General features: G+C 45.4%; 1 protein-coding gene across 1 annotated transcript; it reads left to right on the top strand.

Annotated features, from left to right (window-relative positions):
- On the top strand, positions 1-26139 carry LOC135181591 (transient receptor potential cation channel subfamily V member 6-like). Its single transcript, XM_064154827.1, has 15 exons — positions 1-324; positions 9858-9955; positions 11433-11555; positions 13222-13362; positions 13882-13980; positions 14189-14364; positions 15170-15316; positions 17648-17860; positions 18204-18290; positions 20544-20620; positions 20920-21085; positions 21368-21434; positions 21961-22229; positions 23767-23873; positions 25717-26139. Exons 1-15 carry the CDS (start codon positions 194-196, stop codon positions 25988-25990), a joined length of 2175 nt encoding a protein of 724 aa, XP_064010897.1. The 5' UTR covers positions 1-193; the 3' UTR covers positions 25991-26139.

The raw sequence follows: 26139 nt of genomic DNA, 5'->3' as shown, positions 1-26139 counted from the left end.
GCTAGGGACAAGTGATTTTAGTTTGTGTTTTCACATGTCCTTGGATCAGCTGATGCCGCTGACAGAGTCTCCTCTGTAAGTAACAGACCCGGGGCAGAGGAGCGGTGACCTGTAGTGAACCTCCCCTGACCTCTTTCCGAGCCGGGATCGCTGCGTTTCGGGCGCTTAGGCTAGAGAGGGAGAGGGACGTGCTATGGGGGTTCCTCTATTTGGAGATAGCAAGCCCTTTTATTTCCGCATCTGGAACGGATTAAGTCAGAAGTTGCAAGGCAAAAAATCCTGGGATAAACATCTGGATGAAATCTACTTACTCCAGCAGAAAAGGTACAGTGCGTTTCAGCCTTCTTCTCTTCCCTTTCTTCTACTGGGTCTCTCCCTGGAGTTGGTTCTCACTCTTTTCTCTGAGGCATCTCTGCCAGTAGATAAACTTTAAACAACCCTGGAGCACTTTTTTTTTTCGATCAGATTTCTTCTTTCAAGGTGGAATGCTTCTGGAGTTCCAACCTTATCTGCTTTCGCAGGTGGGTTTGCTAGGTCGCAATTGAATCACCCTGGGCGCAGGACCTTCACTCACAGACTGGGATCAAACACTCTTGTCTTACCTGCTTCTTTGGTAGAGCTCACAAGACGATACATGAGGCTCTGTTTGGCTTTGGGTTTAATCATTATTAAGAGCCTGTGTGGTGTATATGTTGTAGTCACCTAGAATAATGGCTTTTGGGTAAGGATTCTGCTTTCCTTCTGTACAAAGGTTGCTCTCAACTGTGGGATACAGCAGACTTGATGCTGTTCCTTCCACTTTCTGGTGGTTAAACACTTCCTGGGCTGAACTGCTGTTTCTCAGCCCCATGCCTGGGTGTCAGCGTAATGACTCTTCCCAGACCTTACGTTATCAAGAAGACTCTCAGCGCCTTTACATGCAAATGGCCAATCAAGGCTGTTCGTTACTGCTGCGCAGGGTTGCTCCCTCCACATGCAGGAATGCAGGAGTATTCCTGGAAATCCAGCCAGAGCTGTTTTTCACTTGTCCTTGTCATTTCTGCATGCACAAGCACTGCAGTAGTTAACCAAGAAAACCGGAGGTTTTTTTCATTGCTCACAAAACTCTGAGCATGTCTGGGGACTGAAAAGGTGGTTGTGTGGCACAAAATCAGTCTATCTCTCTATATATCTGTCTGTCTGTCTATCTACTCATCCATAAATATATATGCACGCACATATATGTATAGAAATTATCAGGACAGCACCTCAAGGGGGATAAATGTGCATATCTGTCCTCAGGGGAAGAAATCACATATGTCATCATCTAATTTCTGAACAAATCACAGAAGCCTGTTCTATTTTACTTCAAACCAGTGCAAGTTAAATGCATGTAAAATGGGAGGGATGGTGGGAACAAGAGTGTCTCCCCAGGACGCTGGAGTGTGTACAGTTTGCTGTGTTCATGGAAAGCATGACAGGTGACCACTCCGACCCCAGCCTGTATCTCTGCATGGGGATGTTGTGGCCAAAGTGCAGCACCCTGCACTTGGAGCTATTGAACACCATCCCCTTGGACTCTGCCCATCTGTGCAGGCGGTCAAGGTCCTGCTGCAGCGCCTTTCTGCCCTCCAACCCAGCCACATCTGCCCCCAGCTTGGTGTCATCTGCAAACTTGCTGATGACTGACTCGATGCCCTCATCCAGATCATCTATGAAGATGTTAAAGAGGCTGGGGCCCAGCACTGATCCCTGAGGGACACCACTAGTGACTGGCCGCCCTGGGGCTGTTCAAGGCAAGGTTGGACGTGGCACTTGGTGCCATGGTCTGGCCTTGAGCTCTGTGGTAAAGGGTTGGACTTGATGATCTGTGAGGTCTCTTCCAACCCTGATGATACTGTGAGACTGTAAATAAAACCTAAGTTCTCATTAGAGTCTGTCTTAGCCAAATGAAGAGTATAAATATGTTAACATGTTAATAATTAAATGTAATACACAGTCACAGAGATGCAAAAGGGACCTCTGAAGGTGTCTCTCTAAGCCCCCACTTGCATCTGGCCTATTGCCAGTAACAGACCACAGAGCTCTGACGTTTTCTGCCTCCGTTTTGAAAGCCTCTCAGGACCATGTTTTAGGTACCTGTTACAGTGTTGTAGTCATCTGCTAGTGTAAGATTTTTTCTGAATGCTCAGCCTGTCCCTCCAAAGTCATATTTTTGTGCTGTAGCTCCTTGTTTTACCATCTGCTGTGTCCGAGGCCACTTCCCTCTTGTTCTCTGGCACATGGGCTGCTATTAGATTGCCATTCAACTTTCTCTGCTTGACAGCCCTTGTTAGACATATGCTGCGAGCCTCTGGACATCATCTGTGCTGCAAGCCTTTGGACATCATCTATGCTGCTACTGAGAGATGAAAACAGAAAAAAAAATGTTAGGCATATAAACTCTTTTAACCTTCTCTCAGGTTACTACAGAGCAGCCTGACTGGCACCCAGACTTTCTGTATTTCTTCACAAAACTCTGTGTAATAACACAGCTAGTGCCTGTGACACCACTGGCTGTGAGATCAGGCTTGCACTGGAGCACAGCTGGTCCCTTTTGCTGTAGGTCTATGTGTTTCCCCCAGTTTTCAACTAACAGCCTAACCAACTAATCACTTAGCTTTCTGCCTTTTGGTCAGAAATTACATGGTGCTGATATATGGAAACCCTTTTCCTAAAGATTGGCAGACCCATGCCTCACTTTATTATCCTGTCCTTTTCCTTTCTTGTCCCCAAAGATGCCCAGAGTTTGAAGAGAAAGACAGTGAATATTTTGCAGAGGACTAGATCAGGTTTTTAACTTCCATGTTCTTAATTATGTATTGATAGAAAAACCCAACAGGAAAACCTTCCATGGTGACTCATGTATGGGAACTCCTCTTACAAAACATTTGCTGTTGTGAGCCAAGATGGCTTTTACTTCATCCCCTCATTTTATTGTGTGGAATGGCAGTCTTGTGGCTTCAGCTTGAGTTCTTCTTAGCATTAGTGGTGCTGGAATAGAGACATACATTATACATAAGATACTACTACTATTTATCTTACTGAAAGCTGGTGGTAGATGTGTTGCTATTTAATTAGTATGCTCTGACTGCACACAGAAAGGCTGCAAGAGAAGAGCAATGCTTTTTGCTGTCCTACAACTGGTGATGGTAATACCTGAAAGCTATCTGATTTGGTTCTTCTTGCCTTCACTGGAACTGTTGTTCATTTTCTTTCTTCAGTTCTTTGAATCTGATTGGCAGATGATCTCAGCATTATTTGGAGTGAGGGATTTGGCTTAGTCTTGCAGTGCATAACATTTCCCAAGGGTGCATCCAAGTTCAGGAGATGTGATACAACCTCCTAAAACGAAAGATGACTTTGAGCTTCTTTCACTTTACTCTGTGGTTCCTCTCTGTTTAAGACAGTCCTTTTAAACCTGGCTGTAGCTCAGTGTGGAGTCCCAGGAACAGTGGACACGTCTTACGCGTCTTTGGTAGAACTATCTTTGAAAGGAACCTGGTTCATATGAATGTAAAAACCCAGTAATCATGAGGAACAAAGAGACAAACACTTCAGAAATGCCTGTCACAGTGTAATAGAGATCTTCCAGAAACGGTGAGAGCCATGGCTTGATTTTTTGTCTGGTCTGCTTTTCAGTTTGAGACTCTAAGGAAATGACAAGAAACTCTCCCTTGCATTTTAGAAACTCCACCATATGGAAACTACACTGTTCATTAAAAAGAACTAATAAATAAATTAGAGAAAGTGAGTGCATGAATCCAGGATAATTATGGAGGATTTTGTGTGTGTTTTGCTTTGATTCCTCCCCCCTGCTCTGCTTTTGCCTGCCTCTATAAGTTTGAGAAATAATCTATCTTCTGTGATCTCCTTCTCTTACAGCTGTTGCACAGGGATTAATTGTATCACCTGGCCTTCATGGGATGCTCTGACAATAAAACCTAACTTTTGTGGTACATTAAAAACAAACAAACAAGAAGAAAACCCCCAAACCAACAACAAAACAAAACTCAAACCACATTAACTGTGGTACGTGAAAGAATCCATTAGAGGTGCTTGGGACAATTTGCATAACTCACAGAAAGCTATGGTTGTTCCAAGCATAATGCAATAAAAACTTTATATCCCCTCTAGTTTCTAAAGTTTTTGTGGCTCTCTCATCTCACAGGCATAGAATCATAGAATGGTTTGGGTTAGAAGGGATCTCCAGAGGTCATCTAGTCCAACCCCCCTGCAGTCAGCAGGGACATCCTCCACTAGATCAGCTTGCTCACAGACATAGAATCATAAAATGGTTTGGGTTAGAAGGGATCTCCAAAGGTCATCTAGTCCAACCCCCCTGCAGTCGGCAGGGGCATCCTCCACTAGATCAGCTTGCTCACAGCATTGTGAAGCTTGATCTTGAATATCTCCAGGAGTGAAGCCTTAACAATCTCCCTGGGCAACCTGCTGCAGTGTTCCAGCACCCTCATGGTGCAGAACTTGTTCTTAACATCCAATCTAAATCTGCTCTTCTCTCATTTCAAGTCATTGCATATTAGTGAGTGCTTTGCCCACTCTGAAAACAAATCTTTCTCAGGCTGATAGTGCATGACAGATGTTACCATAGTTTTGCTGTTCATTTGGGAGTAACATTAGTAAGTTTTCAGTGCACAAATCAACGTAGGACTCTCCTATCTTAAAATCCACAATGCTTGTCAGTAGTAATTGGTTCCTCTGCTCCCAAAGGTGACAGTAAAACAAAGGTGCCACCTCCCAGTTCCACCACTAAATTTGTAATAGACTTCAACAACAGTGCTTCTGAGGAGGCAAGGTGCAAAGAGCAACCCATTAGAAATGTAGCTGCTGCATGTAAAGCCAAGTAAAAGGCAGCACTGGCAGTATTTCTGGTCTTTTCTTGTGCTGTTACACCTACCTGCTAATGGAATGTTGGAGTCTAAGAATGGAAAATGAGGTTCCTTGATTTCAGTACAAATTTGTTCTCACAGAATCAACCAGGTTGGGAGAGACCTCCAAGATCATCCAGCCCAACCTATCACCCAGCCCTGTCCAGTCAACTAGACCATGGCACTAAGTGCCTCATCCAGTCTTGTCTTGAACACCTCCAGGGATGGTGATTCCACCACCTCCCTGGGCAGCCCATTCCAAGAATAACTCCTTGATAATAAAGAATAACTAACATCTGCTGAGCTGTTAAGCAGATTATTTTATCTCAAGCATGAGATTGTTTTCAGGATTGTCTCAGATGTAGAAATTTAAAAAGGTTAATGGGAGGAGATTGCCCTGCTGGAAGTGACTGACCAAGATTTTCATTGCTAAGGATGATATTTACCCATTAATTTCTTATCTAGTAACACTAGCAATTAGTAACCTGCTTAATTAATTTTGAGAGAAGCTCTGTTTACTGCCAGCTGAGGAAGCTTCAACATAGGTGTCCAGAGAATGTGTCCAGAGAAGGGCAACGAAGCTGGTGAGAGGCCTGGAACACAAACCCTGTGGGGAGAGGCTGAGGGAGCTGGGGGTGTGCAACCTGGAAAAAGGGAGGTTCAGGGCAGACCTCATTGCTGTCTGCAATTACCTGAAGGAAGGCTATGGCCAGATGTGGGTTGGTCTCTTCTCCCAGGCAACCAGCAACAGAACAAGGGGACACAGTCTCAAACTGTGCCAGGGGAAGTCTAGGCTGGATGTTAGGAGGAAGTTCTTGCCAGAGAGATTTGCCATTGGAATGAGCTGTCCAGGGAGGTGTTCAAGACAAAACTGGATGAGGCACTTAGTGCCATGGTCTGGTTGACTGGCTAGGGCTGGGTGCTAGGTTGGACTGGATGATCTTGGAGGTCTCTTCCAACCTGGTTGATTCTATGATTTCATAAATGAACAATAGTTTCCAGTTACTTTGCTGAGTATTGCTGCTGAAGAAATTTGCTGACCCAGCAAAGCCCCTCTTACCTGTTTCCTTTTTACTTTGTGCTGTTACTTCCTAAGTCACGATGAAGTGTTGAGTGTGAATACTCTGGGCACCATAAAAGGGGGAAAAAACATTACCCTGCTCTGTAGCAGTGTTTGTCCTAAGCTGATCCTATAAGGCAACATCACTTATTGTGCAGACCTAACTTACCACTCTAAATTAGCATCTTAGTGTCCCTTGACTCCATAGCTGATTTAGAACAGAAACTTAACATAGGTGTGCTGAATTGTTCTCTGAAAGCCACCCTCTTCACCCAGTGACAGAATGGCACTCTGTGGGCATTAAGAAATTACTCCACTAAGAGTTACAGATTTTAACTGGTGTTGCTTTGACACCCAGGAACTAGATCTGTAAACCACAAAATTCATGTAGTGTTTGATGGCTCAGGGGGAAAATTGATTAAATATGCAGAACTGAAATGTTTTGAAGGGTCTAGATTTAGCTGACAGTTTTATGTTTCATACTAGTGAATTTGGCTTACCTAGGACTTGGCATTTATATCCTCAGCACGTTGCTGTAATGCATTAAAAACTAGTTGGTGATTTTTGTGGTGTGCTTTCAATAAGAGCAAAATATTTCCTCGACTACAGGACAAAATTCAGTGGAGTAAAAGCACATGAGATAAACATAGGAGTCATGGACCACTGAGGCATCAGAGGCACCAACGTTTTTGAGTGCTCCACCGGCTTGCTGTGGGATCTCTGGTCCTTTAAGCCCATTTAGAGGTTCTTATGATAAGGAGAAAGATTTGACAATTTTGCCCTATATTTCTGAAAGGTGAGTACAGTAGTAATTAGGTGGCTCCCTCTAAGCAGGTTTGTAATTTAATTAGCTGTTTACAAGGGCTTTGGAGAATTTTTATGAGAAAGGTATTGTGTTTGTGTCCTCCCACGTTGTCTCTTACCCAATCCTTCCTCCTCTCTGAGGTCATCTGAGAGATAAAGGCCTACCCAGTAAAGCATCAACATATTAATTGTAGTATTGTTTACACTTTTGAAATCTCACCTCCTTCCCATTTCCTGCCTCTGAAACTTGCCTTCTCCAGGAACACAGCCTTCCTCTTGCAAAGTAGTAACAGAGGTGGCAAGCTGGTTTCACTGACACTGAACTTTATGGCTTTTTGCTCAGAGCACCTCTTTTATTTTGTTCCTATTTGATCCTCGATGCAATTATCTCATCAAACCGTCTTGTAATTAGCAACTAATGCAACTAGCACATGAGTAAGCTAAAGAAGTAATACTTCTCAAAGCAGCAAGGCAAAGCACTTGGACACATAAATGAGTGAGGACATTCCGAGATCATAGAATCAACCAGGTTGGAAGATCATTCTTGTTCAGGATGGTTCTTTATACTGGAAGGCTATTATTTCTCCTCTGTTCTTCAGCATTTGTCTAGTGGTGTTTCTAGAGGGATAATCAGGTGCTGCTGGTGACAGGAAATGCTTCTTTTATGGAATGATAAATACAGTGACCAGGTCTGCTTTTATCACTTGCAGCCCATGCCCATTAATTCACACTTAATTCAAACAGTTTCTCTTTACCTGGCTAGTTCTGTGCTGCTTTGTTTTGTTCTCCCCATGTTCTCTCACGTGTGTTGGTATCTTTGTGCTGTTTCTGTGTGTTGAACTCCCATGTTTCAGGTGGATTCAATCCAGGTGGAATGGCATATCCAATATTTTTTCCCTTTCAAGCTAAAGGGAAAAAAAAAACAGGCAAGAAATGGTTGGACTTTTTAATGTACTTCCTTATGTGACTCCAGAACTTCAATTTCTGTGTGTCATGTGTGTGTGTCCCCCTCTTTTTTTTTTGGAAGGGACAGGGGGATGGATTTCCTTACAGAAAAGAAACAAGGGATCTTCTGGCACTGCATTTGATACAGATCCAGTGGAGATCAGATCAACTGCATTAGAGATATTGAGTGATTATGACACAGAATCTTGTGCTGGAGCACTTCTCCTGTGGGAACAGGCTGAGAGAGTTGGGATTGTTTAGCCTGGGGAAGAGAAGGCTTCAAGGGAAGCTTTAGAGCTGCCTTCCAGTACCTGAGCGGGGCTACAGGAGAGCTGGGGAGGGACTTGTGACAAGGTCTGGGGGTGACAGGACAAGGGGCAATGGCTTTGAGCTGGAAGAGGGGAGATTGAGACTGCAGATGAGGATGAAATTCTTTAGACTGATGATAGATAGATGCTGGAACAGGTTTACAGGGAGGTGTTCAAGGATAAAGCCTTGAGCAATGTGGGCTAGTGGGAGGTGTGCTGCGTGTGGCAGGGGGTTGGAACTGGATGATAAGGTCCTTTCCAACCCAACCCATTCAATGAATCCATGAATACATATTTCTATGAGCCACAAAAAGATGATGTTTTCTGTTCCCCTATGGTTTCATTGTTAAATTATACTATAGCTAATAAATACAAGTTCTGAGAAAGCATTTTGCACAGTGGGCCATTTAGATTCTCTCTTTCTCTGATGTGAGCTTTCTCATGACTTAGAGTTATCTTGGTAGGTAATGTATCCTAACATCAGTGTTACCACTTTCTGCAAAGCACCTCTTTTTTATATAGTATTTGCCCTATAAAGTGCATCCCCCAAATCTGGTAGCTAAATAATATCAAAATACAAGGAAGACATCTGGGACATGAGAGGAGAAAGCACTGAATGTATATCCAGGCATATAGTTTGGCTAAAGTATTTGTCTCACGTGCTTTTTCTCTGTGTGTGAAACCAAGATCCAGCCTGTTGTCAGTGGTTAGATTGCAGTCAAAGGACAGACTAAGGCCAGGAGGACAATGAGGGTATCAGTAAGAATCCCATCTGAGCCTTCTTTTCTCCAGGCTCAGCTCTCTCAGCCTTTCTGCATGTCAGAGAGAGATGCTCTAGTCCCACAACAGGCTTTGTGGCTCTTTGCTGAGCTCTCTCCCTATGTCTTTGGTGCTGAGGATCCTAGAAATAGGAGCAGGAATCTAGGTATGTCTTTACCAGAGCTGAGTAAAGGAGGAGTACACCCCCCTTAACCTGCTATTTGCTCTAGTGGAGTGTGGTGACTGTGCTTGTAAATTCTTCATCAGCTCCAAAGGATCCAGTGAAATAACCAAGAGTCTCACAGAAGGCTCAGGGCATTCTTCAACTCTAGGTGAACAGCTCAGCCTGGAATTTGGCTGATAGCATTTTCTCTGCCAGAAAATAGGCACACATCTATTTTCCCCCAAATGTCTTCTATTTTCTCCAAAAAGTCTTCAATTTTCTCAGCATCAGAGGGAAAAAAAACCCAACAAACTATAGCTGAGCTTTCAAAACTTTCCTCATAAATGTATATGCTGAGGAACTACATTTCAGAGCTCCCCCTTTTAACTACATCATAGAAAGTGTTGCTACAGCACAGGGATTCTCGTTTGTGCTTTTTCTTTCTGTCCCTTATGGGAGTCATTCAGACACTGACCTTGCTTTGTATTCCTTTTGCTGTGTAAAAGCACTGCCGGCTTTCCCCGGCTAGTGAGATAACTACCCTGTTATCAGGAGGGGCATCAAGCGACCTGTAGTTCACTGTCTCCGTGCCTCCAAGAGCAGGCTTTATAAACCAGACGGGTTTTGGGTCACTGGTTTCTGCTGTCGCTCCCTCTGCTGCCACCACATGGCCAAGCGTAAGCAAGCCGAGAGCTCAGGGGCGGCCTGGGTGTTGAGCAGCTCCGCGGATTGCTTTCGCCAGCTCTTTCATTGTTGCATTAAGCGAATGCAGATGGGCTGTGTGCGCTGCCAGCCTTGCAGCAGGAGCGTTCGAGGGACACGCTGCCTGCAGCCAAGGCCGTGCTAGCGCTGGAGAGAGGCGCCACGTCTTTGGCTGCGCTCCCTCTCAGCCACTTTTTCTTTGACGGCAGGATCTGGGAGTCCCCTCTCCTGCAGGCTGCCAAGGAGAACAACCTGTCAGCCATCAGGAAACTTCTCACCGACGGCACTTGTGACATCTACCAGAGAGGTAAGCACTCACTTCGTGCCAAGCGCTCGTCTGCGGAAGGCAGGAGCCTGCTGCTGCCAGCAGCGTAGAACTGTGCTGGTTTGCTGAAACCTTCGCATGAACAGACTCAGACCACTTAATTCTGTGTCTGCAGCTCATCAAACCCTAAGGCAGGGGTCCTCAAACTTTTTAAACAGGGGGCGGTTCACTGTCCCTCAGACGCTGTCGGGGACCGGACTACAGTTTGGTTCCAGCCCAGTAGTGTCAGGGGCCAGACTATAGTTTGGTTCCAGCCCAGTAGTGTCAGGGGCAGGACTATAGTTTGGTTCCAGCCCAGCAGTGTCAGAGGCAGGACTATAGTTTGGTTCCAGCCCAGTAGCGTCGAGTGCCAGACTATAGTTTGGTTCCAGCCCAGCAGTGTCAGGGGCAGGACTATAGTTTGGTTCCAGCCCAGTAGTGTCGGGGGCCAGACTATAGCTTGGTTCTAGCCCAGTAGTGTCAGGGGCAGGACTATAGTTTGGTTCCAGCCCAGCAGTGTCAGGGGCCAGACTATAGTTTGGTTCCAGCCCAGCAGTGTCAGGGGCAGGACTATAGTTTGGTTCCAGCCCAGCAGTGTCGGGGGCCAGACTATAGTTTGGTTCCAGCCCAGTAGCGTCGGGGGCCAGACTATAGTTTGGTTCCAGCCCAGTAGCGTCGGGGGCCGGACTACAGTTTGGTTCTAGCCCAGTAGTGTCGGGGGCCGGACTACAGTTTGGTTCTAGCCCAGTAGCGTCGGGGGCCGGACTACAGTTTGGTTCTAGCCCAGTAGTGTCGGGGGCCAGACTATAGTTTGGTTCCAACCCAGTAGCGTCGGGTGCCAGACTATAGTTTGGTTCCAACCCAGCAGCGTCGGGGGCCGGATTACAGTTTGGTTCTAGCCCAGTAGTGTCGGGGGCCGGACTACAGTTTGGTTCTAGCCCAGCAGTGTCGGGGGCCGAACTATGGTTCCAGCCCAGTCCCGGCGGGTGCCCGGGGTCTGCGGAGGGCAGCGAGCCGGCTAAGTGGCAGGGAGTGGCTGCTTGGTTTCCCCTCCAGCCCCCGGTCTGAGGTGGGGGGCAGGGGGGCTCTGTAAATACCGTCAGGCTGGATTGAGGACCCTGGGGAGGGGCCGTAGTTTGAGGACCCCTGCCCTAAGGGGATGGTGAAGGTCAGGGGTTTACAACTTGAACAGGCCTCTTTTCAAGAGGGACTGGGGGAGGTGGTTTACAGTGGAAGGTGGTCAGTGAAAAGGCTCCGAGCTCATCACTTCACACCTGAAGTCTCCATTCCACCTCCAGACGTTGATGAAGGACAGAGGCTGTGCAGCTCTGCGGCTGTTACTGTGCCATATGGTGGTGTGGCTCCTGACAGTGCTCAGAGGAGAACATAGCACTCCTATACTTCTCCATGCCAAAAAACGACTTTCTGCTTTTGTCCCACATAACCTGGAGGACTCATGTGCTGCTTCTCCTGTTTCTAGGTGCAGTGGGGGAGACTGCCCTTCATGTAGCTGCCTTGTATGATAACATAGAGGCAGCAGTGACTCTGATGGAAGCAGCTCCCGAGCTTGTCAACGAGAGGATGACATCAGAGCTCTATGAAGGTGACACCTCAGGGAATGAGGACGGGCAGGATTCTCTGTAGAGGGAGACAGGAAGCACAACCTCTCTGTTTAGGAAAGTGGCCTATATTGTCTCTGGTTCTGTGTACTGCTGATCTTTTACATAGCAAAATGAACATACACCACTGGCCCCTGGTCGTTTATGGAAGGTGGAATCATGTTAAAGCCAATCACGTAATGGGTTTAAACTGTCAGAGGGGAGATGTAAACCAGATGTTAGGAAGAAGTTCTTCACAGTGAGGATGGTGAAACACTAAAACAGGTTGCCCAGGGAAGTTGTGGATGCTCCCTCCCTGGAGGTGTTCAAGACAAGGTTGGATGAGGCCTTGAGCAACCTGTTCTAGTGGGAGGTGTCCCTGCCTGTGCTGATGATGATCTTTGAGGTCTCTTCCAAGCTAAACCATTCTATGTGTGCAAACATGACAATGCATAACTGACAAATCCCTCACTGAATGTGGACCTGTTTGCTACAGTGGGATGGGGAGGCTGTATACATCTTGCTTTCTGGCATACTCATCTGCCACACAGGGGCTGCCTACCCTGATTTCTTCTGAAAGGAGAACAAAATAGTCATTTGATCAACAAAGAATAGGAATTGAAAATTACATTTAGCCACCTGTTCTGGGGCTAAACTCTGGGCCACATTATTAACAAATAACTCTGATGAGGATCTTGAAAGTACTAAAACAATATTGTTGGGGTTTTAAAAGTTGTACTACCTAATTTGGAGGATGAGGACAAGTTTCTTTGAAAACTTGATCTTGACTGGTCTTCACATCCCATGAAGGAAAGAATAATCTGTCACAGAGAAGAATGTGGTCTGTCTTGTTTTGCTCCAGAAAAAAAAACAAAGTGAAAGTGCATCCTACTGGATTTTTGGCAGGTTGTAAAGTCAGTTCCCATAAATTCATTAAAATATTGAATGAGACCTCTGGAAAATCTGTAGCACGCCCCACATTGGGCGCCAATAAAAAATGTGATGGTTTGGGCATTAACCCGCCCCCACACACTTTTGTATTTGCCCCAGCTAACTCAGACAGCCTCTGGGAATATAAATGAAGCTATTTATTTTACAGCAGCAAATATACAGGCAGCTATTTACAATATATACAGTTATATACAGAAATATACAAAGGATAAACAATACAGAAGCACAACTCCCCTCCCAGAAACCTGAGTCCCCAGGAGGGGCTCTCAAACCACCCCAACACCTCCCCTTGCCCTCTCAACCTTACCCCAGTTCTCAGGAAGAAGAGAGGTGCGGCCAAGAGGTTAGGGAGCAAGGTTAGTGGGAGCAAGGTTAGTGAGATGTGACCAGGTCTAAAGGCAAAGGCAGAATGAAAGACAAAATGGAGAATGTTTTACTTCTTCTTCCCAGAGTTCTCAACGTGACTGTGAGAGAAGAGACACAATTGTTTTTCATTTCACTGCCCATTATCTAGTTCTTTTACCAAAACATTCCAGCTTGCTTCAAACTAGCACCACAACCCTCTACATGCAGTGAATAGCTTCAAGGCTATTAATATAGCCAGTATAGATTCATGCCCCCAGAAAATTTAGATTTACCATGACTGAAATGTCAACTGCAGGCTATTGATCAGCCTGAAGTTGCTTTGTTAAAGGTAAGATTTCACCTCTGTTCTTGCAGGGCAGACAGCTCTCCACATTGCAGCAGTGAACCAGAACATCACTTTGGTGAAGGCCTTGCTCAAGAGAGGAGCCAACGTCTGCACAGCACAAGCCACTGGGCACTTCTTCAGGCGCAGTTCCCAAAACCTCCTCTATTTTGGTACAGCCTCATCTTCTCCCCTTGCTGCTATGCTCTGGGGGAAACCAGCAGAGCAATGAGGGAAAACAAGGGAGGCTTGCTTTCAGTCTCTGTCTAAACTGATTAAGCAGAGGCTCCCATCTGCAGGTATCATCAGCTACACTTTTAGCAGACAGTAAGACTCCTTCTGAGTATGTAAATACTACGTAAGTACAAATCATGCACAAAACCCTAATGCTGCATAAAAATAGTGATTTAACTTCTTCCTAACAGCATATACTGCAGCTTATGATGATAATGTCCTGCAAAGAAGACTCCTTCCTTTTAGTGTTAGGGAAGAGGGATGGTGGGCCAGGGAAGCAGGACTTTTTTTTCCTTTCTGAGTAAGATGAGGAGTGGGGGAGGAAATTTACACCTTGCCTGGAGTAGCTCTTCTTTTCATATCCTCTGGCTTCACAGGATGAATAGAATTCCCTCAGCCTCAACTTCTCCTGCCTCCTGCAGTCTTAATGCTGTTTCTCCCCATTCCTTTATTTGCAGGAGAGCATGTTCTGTCATTTGCTGCTTGTGTGGGAAATGAGGAAATTGTGCAGTTGCTCATTGAAAGTGGAGCTGATATTAGAGCTCAGGATTGTCTAGGTATGTGCTGTGGGACCTAGTGAATTGCATACAGTGGACCTGGACACTATAAATCAGGCTCTGTCATCCATGCACACACATGTTATTCTCTCTTCACAAACATCTGTGAGGTGAGGGGTATGAGGAAAACAAAAGCCATTGGTCACTCTAAGTCTTTGCAAAGGGCTGGGCTAGTCCACATGCTTCATATGGCCTGCTTCCTTCTTAGGTAACACCGTTCTTCACATCCTGGTTCTCCAACCTAATAAGACATTTGCCTGCCACATGTACAGCCTGATACTTTCCTATGACAGGAACAAAGACGGACCAGGATCACTTGAACTGATTCCTAACAATGAGGGGCTTACTCCGTTCAAACTGGCTGGAGTTGAGGGCAACACTGTGGTGAGTTTGTGTGACGTAGTTACAGCCACACATAAGGGAAGGGGAGGATTTCAAATAACATCATGCAGATGAAGGGAGTTTGGGCACATTCTTACTGGACAGAAGATATATAACAAGTTCTTTAGTTCCTGGCAGAAGTGTCCTGTAGAACTAGAAATCTCTTTATAAGAAACTTCTTTATTCTCAAAGAGTGCTTAAAGGATAAATCTTTTGACCCAAGCTTTGAAGCATTTGAGTTACAAGCATTAACAGACAGATCCACGCCAAGTGATTTTCTTGAAAACTTAACTGAAATTACCTTTGTTGTGTAGATTTCATTATTCTAACTGGGAAACTTCTTCAAGTACCCACAGAGGTTTATTCATAGACAAGCACTCAGTGTTTCCTGAAAACTCTTGTCCTTCCCTGTAACAAAACTACAGAGCTGGTTAGTGTTTCCTCTGTAAATCCACAAAGGACAAGATCATTCTTATTAGTCACACCTCTTTTAGAAGAGAATAAAAGGGGTTGTGTTTTTTTTCCTAATCAACATATAATCCCTCATGAAATCTATTGTAAAGATAAGCATGTTAAATAACTTTAGCAGTTTGATTAGGATTGAGAGTAAAAATCACTCATCCTCTACCTTATGCATGAGCTGATAACCAGGTGGGAATCGTAACAAGGTCTTCCATGTCTTAATCTGCTGCAGTTGTTCCTGAGAGATATGTGAACCACAATGACTGCCAAGTTCAAGTAAAATACATCATAGTTCAGGATTTAAAAGAAATATCTGACATTCGTGACCCTCTTCTTTTCTCCTCAGATGTTTCAATACCTTATGCAGAAGCGGAAGCACAACATCTGGTCTTTTGGCCCCTTGACCACTGTGCTCTATGATCTCACAGAGATTGATTCCTGGGCTGAAGATCAGTCCTTCCTTGAGCTCATTGTCTCCACCAAGAAGAGAGAGGTACTGAGGGTGTCTGCTTTCTGTGTGCAGACCATGAGGATTACAAAGGGAGAAGAATGATGAGTTCAGAGGTTCAAGCTTTTTTGTATTGTCCATAGAGCAAGGACTCTGTGCCATGTGCTGCAGAGAACATGTGAAATGTAGCAGCTTATTACTGATCTGAGTACAGCTGATGCTTTGTGGATGGTTTGTTCTGATGTGTGAAACCTGTAATGATTGAAAGAACTCAGGATAAGCAAGCTGCAGGAAATTATATTCAGCAAAAGGTTTTCTCTCTTTCACCAACCTCATGGATAGCAGAAACAAGTATCTTTAGACTAGTTCTAGCAAGTAACTTTCTATAGCTGTGATTAACTGTAACTGATTAACCAATACTGATTAACTCTCTCCCTCTGAGGCATGATTATGTTTAGAAATCCTAAGCTGGAGTGCATTTAAAACCCACTCACCATTATTATTGCCTTCATTTAATGACATTTCTTGTGCAGGTTATGACTCAAAACAAACTTGGTGAATTATCTCTGCTGTAGTCTCAAAAACTTGCAAAGGGATCACTGAGATGAAAATAGTAGGGTATAATGGCAAGCTTAGATGGATCCTTTCAGGCTTTCCAGATGCACTACCCTATCAGTTGTGACCACCTTAAATCAAAGAAATTAAGCAGAAGATACTTTAACCATCCTGTATTATTTGCATCTATTGAAAAATTACTCATAGTCTTCTAGCAGGTTTACATAGAATGACAAAGAGATGAGGGTTGGAAGGGACCTCCAGAGATCATCTAGTCCAACTCCTCTGCTAAAGCTGGTTCGACTAGATCAGGTTGCAAAGGAACATGTCCAGGCAGGTTTTGAAAGTCTCTGGAGAAAGAGACTGCACAGCCTCTCCGGGCAGACTGATCCACTGCTCTGCCATCCTCACAGGAAAGAAGTTGCTCCTTAAGTTCAGGGGAAACTTCATGTGTTCTAGTTTGTGCCCTTTGCCCCTTGTCCTATCACTGGCCACCACTAAAAAGTGTCCAGCTCCATCTTCTTAATCCCTAACCTTTAGATGTTGATAAGCACCCCTCTCAGTCCTATCTACAGGCTCAACAGCCCCAGGTGCCTCAGCTTCTCCTCATAAGAAGGACACTCCAGTCCCGTCAGCATCTTTGTGGCACTCTGCTGGACTCTCTCCAACAGATCCCTGTCTTTCTTGAGCTGGAGAGCCCAGAACTGGACACAATACTCCAGATGAAGCCTCACTAAGGCAGAGTAGAGGAGGAGAAGAACCTCCCTCACCCTGCTGGCTGCACTTGTCTTAATGCTCCCCAGACTACCACTGGCCTTCTTGGCAACGAGGACACATTGCTGGCTCGTGGTGAACTTGTCCACCAGCACTCCCAGGTCCTTCTCTGCAAACCTGTTTTCCAGCAGGAAGCATAACCTGTCCTGATGTAGGGGCTTATTTCTGCCCACATGCAAGACTCTACACTTGCCCTTGTGGAACTTCATGAGGTTCACCTCTGGCCAACTCTCCAGTCTCACTAAGTGGCAGCACAGTCACCCACTCTGCCATCAGACAAGGCTGGTCTCCGTACTGACCCCTGGAGAACACCACTAACCACAGGCCTCCAGCTAGACTCTGCAGGGTTGATTACAACCCTCTGAGTTCAGTCCTTCAGCTGGTTTTCAATCCACTTCACTGTCCACTCTTCCAACCCATGCTTCCTAAGCTTACCTATGAGAATGTTAAGAGACACAGTCTCAAAAGCATTGCCAAGGTTGAGGTAGACAACTTCTACTGCACTTCCATCATCCACTCATCTGGTCACACCATCATAGAAGGCTACTGAGCTTTATTTCTCCTTCATAAATCCATGCTGCCTATTCTGATCATCATTTTTATCTCCACACACTTGGAGATGACCTCAAGAATGAGCTGTTCTGTCACCTTTCTAGGGATGGAGTTGTGGCTTTCTGAGCTGTAGTTTCCTGTAGTATATGTATGATCCAAAGAAGTCTCTTTCAACCAGATGGATTCTGTGATCCTGTGATCATATATTTGTATTCATGGACCTAAATCCTAGGGCTCTGTCTCTCACACAACAGAGTTATTCCAGCATCTACTCTTTTCTCCACTTCCCCCTGCTTCTCAAAAGCTGTTCTCTGCAGGTTGTATTCATAACTTGTTTTTCAAAGCTCTTTACTGGCAAACTGATCAAATTCAACCCCATTCCAGCATGCTATTTTTACAAACTAGATTCAGCTTCCCCATGCTGAATGGAGTAGATGAGAAGAGTTTGTTAATGTTCTCCCAGTAATGATCACAAACAAATGTCCTCTTTTCCAGGCACGCCAGATCTTGGACCTAACTCCTGTGAAGGAGCTGGTGAGCCTGAAGTGGAATATGTATGGTCGTCCCTATTTCTGTTTCCTGGCCTTATTCTATATACTCTACATGGTCTGCTTCACCATGTGCTGTGTCTACCGACCCCTGAAACCTCGGACAGGCAACAGAACAAGCAGCAGAGACAACACAATCTACGTCCAGAAAATGCTGCAGGTACTGTGTCTATAGGAGCCAGAGCCCCATAGGGAGCATTGGGTAACTCATCTAACCTACTTTACTGGAAAGTCAAAGTATCTCCCTGCTTCCAGCTATTGCAGCTGTCCTCCTTCACCCTCTCTGCCAGCTGACCTTTGTCAGTGAGGAATGTGGAGTATGCTCTGTTCTCTGATGCTGGGAGTGAGCTAGTTCCCGAAGCCTTCTCAAGCCTGCTCATGCTTTTTACACTAAGAGTGGACCTTCTTTTCTTCCAGCCTATTTTAAAACCAATTCCTTTCATTCCTTTTAAAGACTAATTTTAATTTACTTTCACTCGTTTTTTAATTGTTATTGTTTTCAGGAATCATATTTGACATATGAGGATGAGCTGAGGCTGGTGGGGGAGCTGATCACAGTCATTGGAGCTGTAGTGATTTTGGTCCTTGAGGTAAGAGCAACACCAAGCTACAGAGTATTATAGAGCTATATAGAGACAGATGCTACTTACTAGACAAACTTCAGTTTGTATTCTCAAGTTGGTAGAGGTTTTGTACTTAGCCTAAGGGCTTTGATATGTGTATGGCAACAGATATGTGACATATAGGGGGTGAGCTGAGGCTGGTGAGGGAGCTGATCACAGTCATAGAATCAACCAGGTTGGAACGGACCTCCAAGATCATCCAGTCCAATCTAGCACCCAGCCCTATTCAGTCAACTAGACCATGGCACTAAGTGCCTCATCCAGGCTTTGCTTGAAGACCTCCAGGGACGGTGACTCCACCACCTCCCTGGGCAGCCCATTCCAATGCCAATCACTCTCTGCCAATAACTTCCTCCTAACATCCAGGCTAGACCTCCCCTGGCACAACTTGAGACTGTGTCCCCTTGTTCTGTTGCTGGTTGTCTGGGAGAAGAGACCAACCCCACCTGGCTACAGCCTCCCTTCAGGTAGTTGTAGTCATTGGAGCTGTAGTAATTTTGGTCCTTGAGGTAAGAGTGACAACGAGCTACAGAGTATTGAGTTTCATAAAGACAGATGCTACTTACTAGACAAACTTCAGTTTGTGTTCTCAGCTTGGTAGGGGTTATGTACTTAGCCTAAGTGCTTTGATTTATGTCTATAGCAATAGACATCGCTGATGAAATAGAGATTGTGACAACATACTAGGAAGATTCCAGGTGAGGAAGAAACAATTAGAAAGCCTGTCCACACTCTCAAATGCCATTTGCCATGGCTCCTATTCAGATGATGTCTAGGTCCAGATGAACCCCAGCTGTTGCATGAGATTCTTCATCCATATACTCACATGTTTAGGGAAACTAGGTGAAGTGACTTCTTTGCATACACAGAACCTTTTACATTGAATGAGAGATTAACAACTGTATGGATCTATAACAGGAGCCTTACTCAACCAGAGTTCTGAGGTGGATATTTTTAGGTGTTTTCCTTACCATGAACACACACCTCCCCAGCTTGATTTTATCATAATACAAGATAGAAGTCTGAAACTTTCATATGAGAAGACTCAAATGACAATGCCAGGGAGAACTGAAACAAAATGGGACTTGGAAAAAGCTTTCTCTCCACCCATATGTTTTCCAGAAGAACAAGTCCTTCTCCTGTGCATAGTCAAGACTCAAGGGCTATACTATAACTAACACAGTGAGAATTACAGCAAATTCCTTTGATTCCTTAAGAAAGTCTCTTTTATCTTAGTTTCAGCTGTTTGTCTGGTCACTTCAGAGTGGCTGGAGAGTAGCCAAGAAGAAAGGGACCTGGGGCTACTGGTAGAGAGTAGCTGAAGATGAGCCAGCAGTGTGCCCAGGTGGCCAAGAGAGCCAATGGCATCCTGGCCTGGCTCAGGAACAGTGTGGCCAGCAGGACAAGGGAGGTTCTTCTTCCCCTGTGCTCAGCACTGGTCAGGCCACAGCTTGAGTTCTGTGTCCAGTTCTGGGCTCCTCAATTCAAGAGAGATGTTGAGGTGCTGGAATGTGTCCAGAGAAGGGCAACAAGGCTGGTGAATGGCCTGGAGCACAGCCCTGTGAGGAGAGGCTGAGGGAGCTGGGGGTGTGCAGCCTGCAGAAGAGGAGGCTCAGGGGTGACCTCATTGCTGTCTACAACAACCACAAGGGAGGCTGTGGCCAGGTGGGGGTTGGTCTCTTCTGCCAGGCAAGCAGCAACAGAACAAGGGGACAGAGTCTCAAGCTGTGCTGGGGGAAGTACAGGCTGGATGTTAGGAGGAAGTTGTTGGCAGAGAGAGTGATTGGCATTGGTATGGGCTGCCCAGGGAGGTGGTGGAGTCACCATCCCTGGAGGTGTTCAAGAAAAGCCTGGATGGGACACTTGGTGGCATGGTCTGGTTGACTGAATAAGGCTGGGTGCTAGGTTGGACTGGATGAGCTTGGATTTATCTTCCAACCTGGTTGATTCTATGATTCTCAGTCATTTATATGAACTTCAGTTTCACAGCTCTGTGCTCCTACCAAAGTCTCTTGGACTGTCCAAGCATTCTTGAAATTTTGAACAATCTCTGCCCCGTCCCCAAAGGGGCTCAGTAACTCTGTTCTTAAAGTAATATGGAAGTCAAGCTGTGATCTAGCAAACAAAGCAGACACCGCTTGACTATTGGCAGTTACTGCAACATCTAACACTGTAATGGAATCCATCTGTGCCCTAAACTCAATATGTTGTCTCTCTTAGATCCCAGATATCCTTAGAGTTGGAGCAGCAAAATACTTTGGACAAACAATCCTAGGAGGGCCTTTCCACATAATTGTGTAAGTACACCACTGGTATATAGTAAATGTATTGTCTCTCCTTTTTCCATGGCTGTCTTTTGCCAGATGTGTCACTTTCTTCATTCTTTGAGAGTATTCCTTCTCTTGATTCATTTCTCTTACTGGCTCAACTGTAGCAAGCCAGGTGGGTAGAAGCCAGGTAAAGACAGTGCTGAGGGGTGTCTGTCTTCTGGGCTGTGGCTGCATGTGGCTGTCTTGGAGTTCTTTTAAAGGAAAACAAAAAGGAGAGTAAGATTCTTACTAAACTTCTCCCCACCCTGTTTCTTCTTCCTTTGCAGCATCACCTATGCTTGCATGATTCTAGTAACCATGGTGATGCGTCTCACCAGCACAAACGGTGAGGTAGTGCCCATGTCCTTTGCCCTGGTGCTAGGATGGTGCAATGTCATGTACTTTGCAAGAGGCTTCCAGATGCTTGGACCATTTACCATCATGATCCAGAAGGTATGAGACACACACAAGTATGGGCTTGTTGCACACACCTGGCACCTCTTTGCAGACAGGAAAAACTGAAAGAGCACTTCTTCTCCATCAGGACTAGCATTAGTGGCAAGTGGACAAGTTCCTGTTTGCACATAGGGTTTAGGATTTCCTTGTTCTCTCTTTAGTGTAGAAGTTTCACTTAGTCCACTCACAGTCTGGGAATCTGGAAAATGATGTATACAGGTTGCACTGGCACTTGGCAGGACAGCTGAGCCTTACAGCAGCTCTGTCTTTGCTCTGCAGATGATATTTGGAGATCTTATGCGCTTTTGCTGGCTCATGGCTGTGGTGATACTAGGCTTTGCCTCAGGTGAGTCGACAACAGCAATCTGGTAGCCCTGCCAACTCCTTTAGCATGAATGAAGTGCATGATTTATGATTTATTCTCAGATTTCCCTCTGGGTTAACTTGCAAAGGTGATAACGATGCATAGCTTCTATTTCTTTGAGCGTGGGCACCTTCTCAGTGCTGATTTCTGTTCTGCTCAGTATGGTTTTCAACTCTTTGCTCTTTGCAGAGGAACAGGAATTAGGACAATCCAGATTTGAAAATATACTGCATTTGTGAGATTTGTCTTTGCAAAATGAGATGTTATGTCCTTGACAAAGGGAAGACCACTGTTCTCAGACTAAATAAATAAACAATCAAAGTAATTCCAGGTTATTTATAATGCAGACCAGTGGTTCTAGTCAGGGATTTGTCCTTGTTATGCATAGAAACATGCACCTCCTTCCCAGGCCACTCAGTGTTGTTAGCATCTCTCATGTCGTTGCTCTCAGAATGTGATTCCCGTTATTAAACTCTTTCTCTCCTTTTTTCCCCCCATTTCTCTCTAGCTTTTTATATCATCTTCCAGACAGAGAACCCTGAAAACCTTGGGCAGTTCTACAATTATCCTATGTCCTTGTTCACCACCTTTGAGCTGTTCCTCACAATCATTGATGGCCCTGCAAACTATGATGTGGACTTGCCCTTTATGTACAGCGTGGTGTACTTTGCCTTTGCCATCATTGCCACTCTCCTCATGCTGAACCTGTTAATTGCCATGATGGGTGACACCCACTGGAGAGTGGCCCATGAGCGGGATGAGCTCTGGAGAGCCCAGGTAACCTACTTTATGTGGTGAGGGTTTTGCTAGCAGACAGTGCAATTACTTGCTCTGCCAACTGTGCTCTAAAGGACATACTTTAGAGCTTTCTCTTGGCCTTCACTTTTCTCAGGAGCTAGTAGCTAAGCCCTGTCCTTTAATTCTTTACACCATCCACCAAATGTCTTAGGTTTTCTGTGAGTTTGAGGTGTCTAAGACTACTCTTCTACACATCTTACCACGTGAAACTGTCTTCTAGTATATCTTTGCTATGTGAGTAGCCTTACCTCATTTCACATAGCAGCTAGAAGCCCTTCCAGCCTTTCTTGTCCCTCCTGTGACTCCCTAGCTGCTTGTTCCTCATGGATAGGATCTCTTGTTAAATGGAATTAAAGTTGCATCTTGTTTTACAAGTCACATTTCTACACAGCTGAGAGTAAAATTGTAATTATCATAGTATCATAGTATCATAAGGGTTGGAAGAGACCTCACAGATCATCAAGTCCAACCCTTTACCACAGAGCTCAAGGCCAGACCATGGCACCAAGTGCCACGTCCAACCTTGCCTTAAAGTGCCCCAGGGACGGCGACTCCACCACCTCCCTGGGCAGCCCATTCCAGTGTCCAATGACTCTCTCAGGGAAGAACTTTCTCCTCACCTCCAGCCTAAATCTCCCCTGGTGCAGCCTGAGGCTGTGTCCTCTTGTTCTGGTGCTGGCCACCTGAGAGAAGAGAGCAACCTCCCCCTGGCCACAACCACCCCTCAGGTAGTTGTAGACAGCAATAAGGTCACCTCTGAGCCTCCTCTTCTCCAGGCTAAACAATCCCAGCTCCCCCAGCCTCTCCTCATAGGGCTTGTGGAGGTGTCTAAGACTACTCTTCTACACATCTTACCACGTGAAACTGTCTTCTAGTATATCTTTGCTATGTGAGTAGGGATTATAGGGATTGACTGAGGGGAGACAGAATGTAAGGATGTAGGTCAGTAACTTCTGTAGATCCCTGAAGAGAAGTTGGCCTCTCTTCCTCAAAAGGGAAAAAAAAAATTAGTGAGATCAGTTATGTGGCTGCTCAAAAAGACAGAAAAAGTTCCTCCTTTTCATCTGAAGAAAGCAGTAGTGATGAAACCAAAGAACCATAGAATCACCCAGCTTGGAAGAGGCCTCCAAGATCATCCAGTCCAACCTATCACCCAGCCCTGTCCAATCAACTAGGCCATGGAAATGTAGTTTGTGTAGCCCATTGGTAAATTCTGATGCTGGTTCATGCAGATATAAATACTGTTTTGTTTAGCTTGCAACTTAATCACCCCATTTGCTGGCATCAGGTACCAAAGGGAAGAGATGTAAAGGGGTTTTAAGAGCACTGTTGCTTCCTCAAAGCATGGCTTACTCAGGGCCAAATAGTGAATTGCTCTGTACTAACTGGAATATGATTTCTCTGCTTTTTCTGGGGTGTGGTAATGGGGAATTACCCAAGAACTCATCAGTTGGGGAAAAAAGGTAGGATTTTTTCCCTAATTCATCCAAGTTCTTTGTTCTGTTTTATTCTCAAGGTTGTGGCTACTACGGTCATGCTGGAGCGGAAGCTGCCGCGGTGCCTCTGGCCCCGCTCTGGGATCTGTGGGCGGGAGTATGGGCTAGGGGACCGCTGGTATCTCAGGTGAGTTCTCTTCCAGTGTTGTCAGACACGAGCATCCCAGGAGAACTCAGTGCATTAATGTTAATAAAGAGCCTCTCCAGTGTCCTGGAGAAAAGTATTTGCAGTCCTTCCCTTCAAGAATACAGATTAGAATCATAGAATCAGTCAGGCTTGGAAGGGACCACAAGGATCATCTAGTTCCATCCCCCTGCCATGGGCAGGGACACCCTACCCTAGATCAGGCTGGCCAGAGCCTCATCCAGCCTGGCCTTAAACACCTCCAGGGATGGCCTCTCAACTGCCTCCCTGGGCAACCCATTCCAGGCTCTCACCACTCCCATGGTGAGTCTGTTTTCTGTCTGTGACTGACAGACAGGCACTGCTCCCCTCAAGGCTCTGCTGTCCTGTGCTTTGTGAGATCAGCTGATGTTTTCTTATCCAGTAGTCATAGCAGACAGACTCTGGAAACTGCATGGGTTATAAGGCCTCAGTCTTCCTTTCAATCACCACAAAACATCTGCTATGCTTCATTTGGCTGCTCCTATCCATTAGATGCATGAAATGGTAGAGACAGAATCCAACAGTTAGCCATTCAGCAGCAATGAACTGCCCTATGGGTGATTCAAAACCAGGACAGGAATAAGTAAAGGCAAGATTTCTTTCCTATGTGAACCTAGGAAGCATATTATGCTTTGCAAAGACTGTATTAGGGGGCAAAGTGGTAGGTCCAGGATTTCTGTTCAGGCACTGAAATAACAAATAATCTGTAGCCTAGGTAACACTAGACTCCTCATTATTTCTGATTTCAGTCACTATTTATACCAGAGTGAGAAAAGATTAATAGATTTTGGAGCATGTGTCTTCTCTAGCTGCATCCTCTATTGCTAATAAAGCTGGAAAGAAGAGTTGTGGCTGTAGGAAACAGGAATTTCTGTAGGTCTTAGGAAAGAGGTTAACTTTGTGACTTTTCAGCTTTGCTGGGCAGAACAAGCAGACCTAAAGTGGTAGCAATGTGCAATACCTCCAGTCCCAGATGCAGAGTAAAACTTCTCAAAAGCAATATCCTAGCAACAATTGTTCACTGGATGCTATGAGAAAAGAATGTTGGTGTGATCTGGTGGTGTCAAATGATGTGTATGTTCTATAGTATTGCAGAAGATGAATCATAGGATCATAGAATCGACCAGGTTGGAAGAGACCTCCAAGATCATCCAGCCCAACCTATCCCCCAGCCCTAGCCAGTCAACTAGACCATGGCACTAAGTGCTTCAGCCAGTCTTTGCTTGAACACCTCCAGGAACGGTGCCTCCACCACCTCCCATTCCAATGCCAATCACTCTCTCTGACAACAACTTCCTCCTAACATCCAGCCTAGACCTCCCATAGCACAACTTGAGACTGTGTCCCCTTGTTCTGTTGCTGGTTGCCTGGGAGAAGAGCCAACCCCCACCTGGCTACAATGTCCCTTCAGGTAGTTGTAGACAGCAACAAGAACAAAGGAAATGGATGAATGCATGTGGAGATACAAAGGATCTAGAGCTAGAGCCAGGTGGGGCAAATCTGCCAACAGTTTACAGCTGGCAAAAAGGCAAATTATCACTGGAAATGGTTTAAAGGATGGGAAAATGTGGGAAGATAAAGTTACTGAGGTCAGTGACAGGGATGAAGGTCTAGGAGATAGCTGTGCTAACAGCTGCTAGCACTGTCCATGTAGTGAGTTTCCTGTGTCTGTGCAGATCTTCTGGAATGCCTGAGTCAGTAGGCATAGTTCTGGGAGTGGCTTGCTTCTTGTAGCTACTTGGTTTTGTTGATAAACTTGCACCTTTCTACTTCATTCAGTTTATGTTTTGTAATCCTCTCCCAGAATTGAAGACAGAGTTGATCCCAACAAACAGAAGATGATGAGGTACACAGAAGCATTTAAGGCTCAAGATAGAGATACCTATGACAAAGGGTTGGAAAAGCTGGAAATCAACAGGGACCTCCTGTACAAGAAGGAACCATCTGCTCTGTCGCTGTCACGGAGCACATCCAGGACTAGCTCTCACCGTGGCTGGGAGATCCTGAGGCGTAACACCTTCTACCAGCTTCATGGAGAGGCTGGTCATGCCATGGAAGAGGAAGTCTACGACGTCTAAGAATCCTCTCTGCTTTTTCTCCACAACATGGTTCATTTTGCCATCTGTTCTTACACACTCAAGCATGCTGCACATATTCATCAGCCTTGAAGAACTCTGCTGCTGCACAGTTCATACAGACATACGAATGAAGCCTTTCCCATGTTTAA

This window comes from Pogoniulus pusillus, chromosome 15, assembly GCF_015220805.1.
Source record: "Pogoniulus pusillus isolate bPogPus1 chromosome 15, bPogPus1.pri, whole genome shotgun sequence".
Classification (NCBI taxonomy): Eukaryota; Metazoa; Chordata; class Aves; order Piciformes; family Lybiidae; genus Pogoniulus; species Pogoniulus pusillus.
The sequence above is the reverse complement of the archived record's forward strand: the minus strand, read 5'-3'. Positions and strand labels throughout refer to the sequence as shown.